General features: G+C 35.3%; 1 protein-coding gene across 3 annotated transcripts in view; it reads right to left on the bottom strand.

Annotated features, from left to right (window-relative positions):
- The window catches only part of LOC140055325 (protein DOP1A-like), a 28460-nt gene extending 15790 nt beyond the window's left edge, over positions 1–12670 (bottom strand). Inside the window, exons 1-11 of one of the 3 annotated variants that reach the window (XM_072100641.1) lie at positions 12464–12670; positions 10121–10476; positions 8839–9028; positions 7566–8378; positions 6040–7132; positions 5595–5741; positions 5447–5470; positions 3456–3727; positions 2883–3035; positions 2493–2596; positions 61–2079 (exon numbers count right to left, since the gene is read on the bottom strand). In XM_072100641.1, coding sequence (XP_071956742.1) covers positions 61–2079; positions 2493–2596; positions 2883–3035; positions 3456–3727; positions 5447–5470; positions 5595–5741; positions 6040–7132; positions 7566–8378; positions 8839–9028; positions 10121–10476; positions 12464–12601 — 5309 coding nt within the window. In that variant the 5' untranslated portion in view covers positions 12602–12670. The remainder of the gene's footprint in view (positions 1–60; positions 2080–2492; positions 2597–2882; positions 3036–3455; positions 3728–5446; positions 5471–5594; positions 5742–6039; positions 7133–7565; positions 8379–8838; positions 9029–10120; positions 10477–12463) is intronic. The other 2 variants (XM_072100642.1, XM_072100643.1) reach the window with 2 other exon arrangements.
- Positions 12671–13050: the final 380 nt, after the last annotated feature.

Genomic DNA, 13050 nt, shown 5'->3' with positions numbered 1-13050 from the left:
GTTCACAGATTCTCAATAGTATACACACAACACAAATAGATTATTATTATTAACACTCACTTTTTCTTGTCATCTGAAATTTCATAGAGTGTTGCTAAAAGCTCCAAATTACGACACAGTTGAGTGGCCATTGGAACGGTTATCTTTGGTAGACCTTTATCCAAATATGGCAGAGCATCTGTAACCACGGTAATCCAATGACGATGCATATGGCAGATGTGTTGCTGCCTCAAGGCAAACAGTATGGCAGTGAGCAGCATTCCTTGGCAGCACAACCTCTCTGAGCGCAGGAAGGATAATGAGGAACCTCCTTGTCTCTGCACCCTTATACGTTGGTCCCACTCACTGGATCTGATGGGTGTTAGCAACTCGGTGTCATCTTTCAACGTGAACAGCTGATCCTCAAGAATAATAATAACCAGAATGAGACGGAGGAGTTGTGACTGGAACGCTTGAGCACCTCCTTGGCTGTCACGATTGTTTAACTCTTTTATCAGCTGCGAGTCTCTCCAGGCATCTGTTTTCTTGTACTGTTTGCGACTGTTAAAGACCGATGCTAACAACCCGTAAGAAACCGCCTTCTGCACTTTGCATCGCTGTAAGAGATCACTGATGAAAGTTGCGAACCCACGTCCATTAACTTTCACCACCTCAACTAACTCATTCAGAATACGTCGCAGGATATCCATACTGGCTATCTGAACGTCTCGATTTCCTGTAACATCAAAGTCAGTGGCTTTTGAATCTTTGGGATAGTAACTACGTATGAAATATACACAGACAGAAAGTACGATGTCAAGGTACGTACTGCTTCGGAAGGAAGAAATAGAGTCTTGAGGAATTTCAGAAAAGAAATCTCGTCCCAATATGCTGGCCTTGTGTCTTGCCAGAAGATGCTGCAGTCGTATCAATTGTGTCGTGTTAGCGCTACTCAAACTCGTGGATGACATTGCACAGACAAACGGACGTGGATTAGTGGTTAGCACGGATTTGAGAAGCGACAGAACGTATAGAGATCGCTGTGCATCGAACACTTGAACATAGAGTAAAATATGATGTTGCAATGTATTAAGAGTAGACTGATTGGCACTCTGGATAGCTGTAAGTTTCCCTTTCTTTGGACTCCAATCCTTCTTTGGTGAATCTGGGTCTCCATCAGTCTCCATTCCAGACAGTACTCCTTCAAGATCATCAATAAATGTATCGTCAGAAAATACTGCCTCCAATGAAGGCATTACTTTTGCTCTTCCAGATTTACTAAATTTTGGTGTTCCTTGTTTGCTACCCCTTCCTGAATATATTTGACTGTTCTCATCGTCACTACCTGAACTATCATCTAGCTGTAGTACAACCTGGTCTATAATGGCCTCTAAAACATCTTGGACAATTTCTTCGATGGATTCAGTGGCATCTTCATTGAAGACGTATGATTGCTCAGCTTCCATTAGGTTTGAAATGCTACCGATACCGGTCACGCTAAGATCACTGGTAGAAAAACTTAAATTCCTATCAAAATCGCTATTGAAGCTTTCGGGTGTGGAGCTTCGTTTGTCTAATGATCCTCGTTTAGCAGAGGGCGTGACAGGGTCGCTTTCAGAATCGCTGAAAGAAGCATGGCTCATAGGATTTACCGTGAGTTTCAAAGGTTTTGTCAAAGTCTCTGAAGGAATCTGATAATGCAGTTCTGGGTTAACTTTGGTAACACACTGGAATTCATCTCCGATAGTGGTACATGCGAATATGGGGTCACCACGTTCTGGTGGTAGAAAAACCGGTTTCTTTCCGTCTTTTGTGACATGATATGTTACCTCTCCGTTCACACCACTAATGCTACAGATCTTCGCTTCAATGTCCTCAGCTTTTTCCTCCAACTTTGCTGGTCTTCCTTTCTTTTGGGAATGGGATAACAGGAATTGGGCAGAAACTCTTGACGTTTTGGGGTCAAGTAGAATTAGCAGAACCGGTTCCAACAGACGGGCGATATCTCCACGTTCAATTGCATGAGCAAGCCAGGTTTGTGTCACGGATCGTATAACACTGTCTGGATGTTGTAGACTATCCAACATGACTAATAAAGATCTGTGAAAGCATTAAAACGATTTTGTAATTAGATATATCTTCCAACAAAGAAGAAAGACAAAATAAAAACAGAAATATAAAATTAAGTCTAAAGATACGGTACGTATACATACTTCTAAAAACTAAAGGTAGGGTAATTATAGAGGGCGCTATGTAAGCATAGATGTTAACCTAATAGGTTATGGCAATAGTTTTCTTGTGAGGCTATTGGTCCATGGGTTAGGGTTCGATTCTTTACTTAACTTTTTTTTTTAGTTTGAGAGAGATTATTTAGAGGGTTAGGTTTTAAGGGCACGGTACCATATATATAATAATAACAATATACCATATATCATATCCATGGCGACAAAATGAATTACACCAATGTTGCCATTAAATGGAGATGCTGTTTAATATAATAAGTCTCTACTCACCTATCAAATGTTTTGACACCGCTTGCTGGGCTGGAGGTCAAAATCTGCGGCCGTATCAAATGCCAGAGCAATGAAAAGCGGTTATGTGCTTCTAAAGATATTATCTGAAATAATAAGATATTATTATTAATATTATAATTTGAATGTTATTCGAAAATCAATTAAGATGGACAAAATAGAAAAATGATACACAGTAATAAACCAAACTAAAGCTCTGTCAAGTTTGATATGACCAAATATGGTAGTGATATGCCCAAATATGGTAGTGATATGACCAAATGTGGTAGTGATATGACAAAATATTGTAGTGATATGACATTCATTCATATGGGTACATCACATTTTGTTGTCACATAAAGTTCGATAGTACAGACAAGGCTTAATACTTACCCTGTTTGAATGCACCAGAGAATGACCGATCACATCTTCACATAGATATACGTCAGGTGTTGAATTATGCAAATGATGTAGTAACTCTGCACTCTTATGATGGAGTTCAGGCGTCTTGGAACTCATATGTCCCCACAAATTCACTGAAACTCTCTATGTACACAAAGTAAGAAAAGAAGAAAATTAAATAAGGATATTAAAACTAATCATAAAACATCATTAGTAATAGTATATTTAGTCTATTTTATACAGTCTCGAATTCACTGAAACTTCGTTGAGGAATTAAGTGAGCACATTTCAATGCACACAATGAATTAAAACTTGTTTAACAAAACTAGTTCCAAGTAGAAGAAAAAAAAAAAAAAAAAAGGAAAAAAAAGGACTTATTTACCACCTGGCTACACTATCAATATACTAAAAAACCTTGTAAAGAAGCCCATGGGCTGCTTTTTGAGAACTCTTATTGGGTGGGCTTCTTTTTGAGATTAACTTATTTGTGAAAAGAGGCCCAGTGGGCTTTTTTTCAAGGTTTTACAGTATAACTTAAGAGAGATAACAATATGCATTGTCTACCTGAAAAAAGCTGGACTCATAGCTTAAACATTCAAGATGGCTGACCGCTATTGCAGGAATTAATACAACTGAGACGGTTTCACTTTGACTTCCGGGAATTGTTGGCGGAGTTGGAAGAACCAGTTTATTACTCGTTCCGGATGTGACGGATCGTGTTAGGCCGATGAGTTCGAGGAGTGTTCCCACTGCTGTTGTTTGATGGTCAACGTTTGTGACAAAGCAAGCAGTTGTGATGAGGGTTTGTAACCAATCTGGTAGATGATCTAAGGCTCCTGAAATGATAACAGTTGTTATTTCCAAAGTGTATTCAAGCCTTGTCTACATTAATATCAAAGTGTATTAAAGTCTACACTATCAAAAACCTCTGTCTACACTATCAAACTTTATGTGAAAAAAAAATATGTGCCCATATGGACATGGTGATGTCATATCACTACCATATTTGGGCATATCACTACCATATTTGGGCATATCACACTTTTTTTGTCAAAATAGTTTGATAGTGCAGACAGAGCTTTAGACTGGTCACTCGCAAACGTCTTGTAAACTCCTTGTAGTGAGTTAATCTCATTGACTGCTAGAGCAATCGAGGATAATCTGCTGAAAACCGACACACATCTAAGAGCAAATAACTCATCAGTTACGACAGAGGTAGTAGACAAATGAGCAGGAACCATGGCCAAGACCTTGTCATGTGAAAGCAAGCAGCATCAAGCTAGAGCTCCAACAAAATGTAATATAATTTTATTTGCTGTTTTATCATTCAAGATTTGTAAATTTTGTACCTTTACATTATACTGTACAAATGAATCTCTCAACAGGATTAATTTTATTTGCATAATTTTGTCATCTAATGTTCATTCTCAACATTTATTTTATTTCAACCGATAAAAAAAGTAATAAGGAAAATTTAGTCAGGAACATGTCAAGAAGTACAAAAGCACTTGTCACGAGATGACCCTTATAAACAAAACAAAAAAACAATTTAACCATTCAATTAAATTTTAAATTCATATAATAATAATAATAATAATAATAATATTTATTCGGTCATCAATGTAAAAATAACCAGGAATGAGAATTGGCTAAAGCCCAAACAGATTCTGCACTCACTCCATACAATACAATCAGTTAAAGATAAAACCATATACAAGAAAAATACAAATAAATTATACATAACATGAAATATAGTGTTTTGTTAGAGCAGCCTTAAATATTGAAATTGTTTGTGAATCTTTTATGTCATTTGGTATTTGCTCCCATAGTCTAGGAAAGGAAACAAATACAGAATTATGAAAAGTATTGCCTTTCGAATTCCAACGTAAAAGCCTACCCGGACATCTTTCACTAGTTTTAATATACTCATTGAAAGAATGGGGACAGTAACCTTTCAACACCTTAAATCCTAATGAAAGTCTATGTAATTTAAACAAGTCAAACTATTTTGACAAAAAAAAGTGTGATGTGCCCAAACATAAAAATAATAGCACTTTTGCTATGTCAGTAAATCCTGGTTTAAAAATGTTTTAATGAAATAGTGGTTATATACCTATGACCGAGTGACAGAAGCATAGCAAAGAAAATCAATATTTTAACTGCTACTGTAACAACTGATATTTGTCAGTTATTGATTTTATATTTCAATTTAAAATACTATAAATTGAAAACAGCCCAGTACAAAAATTACTCCACTCCCAAAGACTTGTAATACGACTTTGTTTATGTAGAGCATCTTGTGTATATGTTTGTCTTGTGAACCTCTGAGGGTCCCTAATAATCAGCAAAAAAAAAACTCACTGAATTTCCTTTTCTATGAATTGACAAATATTAAAACAAAATTAGAATAATGGCGGACATTTGACAAAGCACAGTAAAATAAAAAGTTGCTCTTTATTAAAAACAATGCATGCAACCAAAAATAAAAACATCCAGTAATTAGAAAATGAAATTCTAGACCAAAGAAAAGGCATGTAGTTTTATAATTTTCTTACCTTTTGATAAATCAAAATCAATATCTGATGTGATTTCAACAAGAAAAAAAATGTTAAAAAAGATGAAACAAAGATTTTCATAGAAAGTCACATTTACATGAGGAGTGGTGTTGTCTTGTATGATATTTGTATGAGAGTGTTCACTAACCTTTACCTTTTGGTGTACACAGACTTGATGCAATTGTGGAGTCATTACAGTACATAGGAAAGCAGGTGTATTCTACCAATAGATGGCATGCTATAGAGAAAGCCTGATGGATCTTATTAGCCCTATCGCAATCTACTGTTACTTCACCTATAGAATAAACAATATACAATACTATATAACAAATTGAATTGCAATATTTTCTGAGAGCTTTGTGGGCTAAAGACTACATGCAAAGAAGCATTATAGGTTTGTACAGCAGTTACTACTACCTAAATAAGTTCCATTTGTTGTTTGTCGACTTTCTACTAAAACCACTCTTTTGTTGGACTTGCAGATGTCAGCTTGCAACCTGTCTTCTTTAGTAGTTTCACAGAGATATGCTGTGTAACTTTGTAAGGAATAAGATCGGTTTTAACCATATTTCATTATTGAATGTTGAACTTACTTAAATATTTTTGAGTTGATTGATCAGACATTAGATTGGCATCTACTTTTCGGCTGGTATCATCTCTGACGACAAGTCCAATGAGGTAACGTTCTTCCTCTTCTTTTTTCTTCTTTTCTTCACTTATTCTTTCTTCCATCTCCAACTTCATTATCATAGCTTGTCTGCTTTCTTCTATTTCTCTTTCCCTTCTTTCTCGTTCCTGATCAATTTTGGAGTTTTGCCGCTTCAACCGAGGGCTAAGCGCCCTTTCTTTGATACTATCTGCTTTTTTCTTAAGACTGTTTTTCTTTTGTACTTTGTCGGGAGATGTAGGTTTCTTTCGATTTCCTACCTCAGATTTCTCTCCTTTCTTTTCATAAATTTCTCTTCTTTTTTCAAATTGTTCAACCATTCTACTTTCTTTTAACTCGGGTCTGGTCTCTGCATTTCGCTGTCGGACCATTTCCTTTTTCTTTGACTTTACTTTATTTTCACCAAAGTAGCTACGAGATACTCTTAACTTTTCCATAAATGTGGATAATTCTGGATTTGGTAGAACTCTAGATCCAACAAACTTTGCGAAAAATGATTGAAAACATTGTACGCATGCCTGCATGAGGAACACTGGTGGGGTTTTCTCCTCTGAAAAGCTGGTATCCGATGACAAACTGAGCTGGGACAGTCCACGAGAAGATCGCACATCTGGTTGCGCGGTGGAATCGGAGCTAGTATCACTTGTAAAAGAAGACGAATGACTTTTTCTTCGACTTCGATCTCCATCGTCGTGATCCTCCGACACAAGACGATCTAGCGACTTCACAGATGACGGTAATCCCGGAAGTTGCCGACTAGAAACCTCGCCATTCATTTGATGTAAAGGTCGATCTTTCTCAATTTTATCATTAATCCGATCGTCAGATATTCTCAGGTCATCTTCGGTAAGAGGTGAAGTGACCATTGATGGTTGGACCTTAGTTAGTAGTTTGGTGCACAGCTGCAAGCTGTTCTTTAGCTCTTCAGGGCTTAAATAATCGCAATAGTTAGTCATGGACATGGTCACTTTACACAATAACTGTGGCAAATGCTCTGTTGGAATTTCAACATAAGTCTCCTATAATAAAGCAAATATTTAAAGTTATGATATTTACATTTGAAAGAAAGTTTATATGAATAAATTAAAGAGAAACAAGTTTTTTAATAAATTCAATATTCCACTTGCCTATATCTTGGCCAATTGTGAGGTTTTAAACGGGTACCATTGTGACAACAATTAACCTTGCATTATGTTATCAAACCCCTTTAATACCTTATTGACACAGGTAAATAAATCTGCTAGTAGTAGTAATAGACAGTTATTTTTATTTATTATTTTATATTTACCTGAAACTGAGTTGGTACGGTATAATTTTAAAATTTTTGTATGTTGTCTATTCTTGATTTTTGTTCCCTTTAATACGCCACAAACATGAGGTTTTTTTTTAACCTAATCCTCAAGACAATACATTTCTGTGTTTTTATGATAAATCAAAATAGAATCTGCTTACCAGAGATACAATGTCAAGCAGAAATTCCACAAGCATACATAATTCTGATATCGTCACCCTTGAATCATCGTCAATTCCACCAGTATTCTCGGTTAAAACTTTTTGCTGACAGCAGACGTCATACATTTTAGCTATATATTCCCACATGAAATATGGTTCAAATGTCCCAAATAATAAATTAGCAGTTTTAATTAATTCTTGCGGACGAACACCTTCAGAAAATACTATATTACCCATTCTCGTTGCGTGTATTAACGGTGTTCCCGCGCCCTGTTGGACCGCTATTACGTGACAGCGGTTGTACAGTGCACGAAAGACTTCCAGATAAATTTCGTCAATGATGGGAGTTGTCACTTCCGGTTTATCCAACAAACTGATTAAAATACGGTACGGACGCAGTAAGCCTAGTTTACGCCGACTTGGAGAATCTTCCGCAAGCGGGTTGGAGTCTGGGTCGGCGTGCAGACAGTTTTTCAATGCTTGAATGAGCAATTCTTTTGAATGCTTTTCAAAAAACTCTGAAGATGGGTCATCATCGGTGCTAACAGTGCTATCTGACCGTAGCACCTGCTGAACCGGTTTCTTACCGCCGACCGTACCGTTCATACTGTTACCAAGAAACCATGCGTAAAGTCTACGGTTTAATGACATGTCGCGTCGTAGTAGCACGTTCAATGCAGACGTCATCATCATTACTATTTCACTTTGCTTTATTGTGGTCAGGTTAAGCGGGAAGCAGAGAAGTAACAGGTCTAACGCACTTCGTTGAACCAGCACTACAGCATCTTCTAAGGACTCACTAATTGCTCGTATCTAAATAAAAAATAAAGATAAATGTGTGCAATTCAATTTTGATGCCATCAAGGGCAAATATCCGCATTAACAGACAATCATTACATACTGAGAAAAAACTTATTTACAATTGAGCGCAATCTTAATATTATTCGGGAGGGTAGAAAGGGGGTAAATATTGACCATACAGTATAAACAAGAGGGATGGGTACAGTGGAGGAAGCGGGAGGTCTTAGCATGCTAATGGAGATGAGAGGAATATGACGAAGGTGGAAGGAAGGGTTTAGTGAATGATCCTTAGATTGAACATCTTTACAGTGATGATGGAAAATTAAAGACAGAAACTTCAGGTAGAGTAGTACAATCTATTTAAAAGAAATAATAATAATAAAAAAATCTTTTCCAAAAAACAAAGATTTGATACCTAGGGATTTCCTCAAGACGATTAAATACAAGATATTATGCATACATCAGTGCTTACCATTTTAACTGAATTATGTCCCATTATATAAGGCTGTTCTTGAAATGAGATTTTGCGGTCCACTTGGGAGAGAGCAAATGAAATCGCTTGTAAACGAATTCCAGGACTTATTAGCACACAGTCCCAAAGTGCCGAGTAGAACGACGCTTTATCCATTCCTGAGCAAAGCTGCTCCAACAGCTTCTGTGTTCTGTGGAGAAAAATGTGGTTCAATTGCAAGTTGAAATTATAATAGTTTTTAACTTGTATTCGTTGATGTTGATATAAAGATTGCGGTACACCATGTATGGTTCTGAAAAGAACATTGAAGTTTCTCGACGTTTCAAACAATATTAATTTATAATTTATTTTTCCGTTTTGGACTGTATAGTTTTTTTTCACCCTTAAAGCGAAAACATTTTTTTTTTTAAATTTTAAGTCAATCAGGCTTCGGCAACGTCACAATTCTCTTTTATTTTTAGAACTGATAATGTCAAAAGGAACAAAGACTACTACTGTCAAATACTGTAGACTTGTATAAAAAATTGAAAAAAGAACTTTTATAAAATTTTATTTTACAATTTTTAAATTCATCTTTTATTACACATATTTATCCATGTTCAAATTTAGCAGCAGTTATTGAGTACATAGCAAATTAACATTTAAAGAAAATATATATTGACTTTGATACATTAAGTAGTACTATAAGGAATATTCAATAAGGACAAGACTTGTGTCTAGGAATAGAACAATGGAAAGAAATGTTATAAGCTCTGTCTATACACCATCAAACTTTATGTGCCAACAAAAATGTGATGCGCCCATATATGGACACGATGACGTCATACAGTACCATATTTGAGCATATCACTACCATATTTGGGCACATCATGCTTTTTTTGTCAAACTAGTTTGATAGTTTAGACAGAGATTGAAAGAAAAGATGGAATATGTTTGTTATTGTTTTTAAAATGTACAGAATAAAAGCTATTAAAAAAAACCATATTTTTTTCACCAAAGAACTGATGATCAAACCTTAACACACTTTTTTATTTATTCAACTTCTCACACAGATGTAAATTAGTGGAGGATGGGACCAACAAGTGGTATACAACTGTACACCTCTAAAAAGGTCCAGTCCCAATTGCACAGTGGCTGTGTGAGACAATGGCTGTGTGTGTGTACAAAAGATGTACTAGGTTCTTTAAAGTGCACAGTGCATGAGCTAGATGTGTAAACTGGATTTGTTCATTCGCACATAAATATAAAGGGAATTATTAGGAAACCCAATCCACATACGAACCTTTCATAATATTCTGAACCTTCTTCTAGGCCTGGTAGGATGCCTTGCAGAAGCCCTGTAAGAGCTGGTTTCAGGTGCTCACCTAGCGGTAAATAATACTCTTCATAGAGGCTTAGCAAAACCGGTTTGACTGACATAGCTGCGTTGCCAAGTAGAGGAAATATACCAGAACTGTAAATAAACATGTCCTGGCATAGTGTCTGCTGAGGGATAATCTTGAAGATTAGTTCGTACGTCTCTAAAGCTTTGAGATGAACGCCACTTGGAAGCGCCGGATGGGTGCATTGTGCAAGCCGCTTGCCGATTGTTAAACGCTTCGGAATAACACGGAAACGAGAGTTGTTTGATTGCAGAGCCTGTAGGGTGAACAAGAAACAATTATTACAATGACAAATAACATATTATCATAGTAATAACAATGTTTAGTTTCAGGGAGTACATACATTAATGGGATATTTGACTGTTTTCAAATTAAAAAGGACATACAGTACGATATAAACCAATAGATGCACTGATCATATTTAAATAACATACAGTAGTATTAGAAATAATTAAACTCTAAATAACGAGAGGCAAGCCATGATTCAACGTTTCGATCTGTATTTGATCATCATCAGGAATGATCAATAATTCCAAAGGCAGACAATTAAAACTACATTCTATTTATAAGTATGTACTGTATATGAGATATTAACAATTTAGACATACAGGGTGTTACAAAGAAAATTAAAAAAAGGCAGCAGGACACACAAGTGAAAATCAGATAAACAATTTTAGCTCATTTGATGCTCTCAGACCACAAATGATGGTTTGTTGCGATGAATGGCTAAGGCCTTATTAACTACTACTAGTTCACATTCAGAAATTACCGTGAGTTTCTTTATCATGATGTTGTATATGAACCGGCAGGAAGCCGTTAACGTGATCTTGTTTACACCAATTGGAGCTGTCAATATGTTTGGATATTAATGTTTTAAATATACGTATGCTTAAAGATGTATTGTCCCTTTGACAAATTTTAAAAAAATAAAAGATTTCGATAAAAAGTTATTAACTTTCAGCAAAAATTAGGCAAAAAAAAAAAAATTAAACTGAAATACAGACGTTTTTTTTTGTTCAAAAAATAACTTTGACTTCCTTCCAGTCAAAGTTTTCGATCAAACATACTGTATCTCATAATGCAATGCGCTTGCTTGGCTACTCTGTATGCATAAACATAAAACTTCCTCGCGATATGTGTGAAAACACCTTCTCAACCGTGACGAGTTGTAAACAATCCTAATTAGCATTGCATACTGTATAATGCATACTCATGGTTTGAAATCTTTGTTTACTTTCGCTCGCAACATTTTCCAGACGAACCTAATTTACTCGTTTTATTACGTACTGTAAACTTGTTGTTTTTGGCTCGAATTTTCGACTTAAAGTTAATAACTTTAATATTACTTTGATACGGCCAATTTAAATTTAAAATATTTTGACATTTATTTTTTTGTGTCTGTCTAATAAAAGGGTTTAAATCTTTAAATTGTGATGGCAAATAAAGTATTTTAAATTTTGATACCTAAAAGTAAAATTAACTAATTAACTAACGATATTGAATATTTTTACTAAAATTGATATCTGAACAATAAAGTTCATGACATTTGAATTATCTCTATCATAAAAAGGTTTTTTTAGGTATTATAAAATAACAATATGTGACCTGATTTAAATGCATTCTTTTTATGCATGCTGGATCTGAATTCTCACAATAGAATTTAAATATTGCCAGATTAACAGTTTAATACAGTAGTAGTATAAATAGTAATCTACAGTACATCAAGGGACACCAACGTTATGTAAAACACAAGGGGCTTTAATGATTTTTTTTTCTAAAAGTTTAATTGTCTTCACTTAACGAAGTTTCTGTTGACAAAAAAATGTGATGTGCCCATATAAGGACATGATGATGTCATATATCACTACCATGTTTGGCCATACCACTACCATATTTGAGCACATCACACTTTTTTTGTCAAACTAGTTTAATAGTATCAACAGAGCTTAAGAAGTATACCGTACTGAAGAATCATACAGTAACTATTAGTTTAAAACTATATCATAAAAATCTTAAAATATGAAAGTACATCAAATTAAAGGCGAGATCAGAAAATATGCAAATGTATTAAAAAACTAAATTGCTGGCTTCTACTGCCTGTGGCTGCAGAGTATAATAATTAATACAAAGACTGGTGGAAGGCCATTTAAACTTTAGACTAGATATAGAGGTTACATTACAGTTTTAGGTGATTACCATGCTACTGTATAGCCCATACCAGCATAACTTATAAATTAGCTTACCCTATTTAACTTTCCAAGAGCTGAGATAAGATCAGCCCACTCGCTGGAATACTCAAAGCCTTTGAGAGCTTTCTCAACCGCAGATGAATAAGTCTTGTACTTGGAGTCTTGCAGTAACTCAGCTTCATCTAAATTCATTTTGTCAGTTATGTGCAGAGTCGGGTGTGAAGTTACAATTTGCCAACATCGCTAGGCTACAGTACTATCAGTTCATAAAAGTTTGATTGAAATACCTAAACAGAAAAAAAAACATTAAAAAGTTTGTAAACATTTCTGCTCTTACGTTCCATCTACAGTACATTATTAAGCTTCATGTGAAATACAGTATGTGATGTGTCCATTTACTGACTGGACACGATGATGTCATCACTACCATATTTGGGCATATCACACTTTTTTTGTCAAACTACTGTAGTTTGACAGTGTAGATAGAGCTGGAGCGTATTTGTGAGTCAAATAAAGAGCCTCATGGATTGGCTATTGTACTTAGACTCCTTCTGAATATATAATATATATAATATATAATTTATTTGGAAAACGCTTTTTGAACAGCGGCACACATAATAATGGTGCATCCTTAAAACAAT

The sequence above is a fragment of the Antedon mediterranea genome, chromosome 7 (assembly GCF_964355755.1).
Source record: "Antedon mediterranea chromosome 7, ecAntMedi1.1, whole genome shotgun sequence".
NCBI lineage: Eukaryota > Metazoa > Echinodermata > Crinoidea > Comatulida > Antedonidae > Antedon > Antedon mediterranea.
Note: the sequence above shows the minus strand (reverse complement) of the source record. Positions and strands in the feature narration are given on the sequence as shown.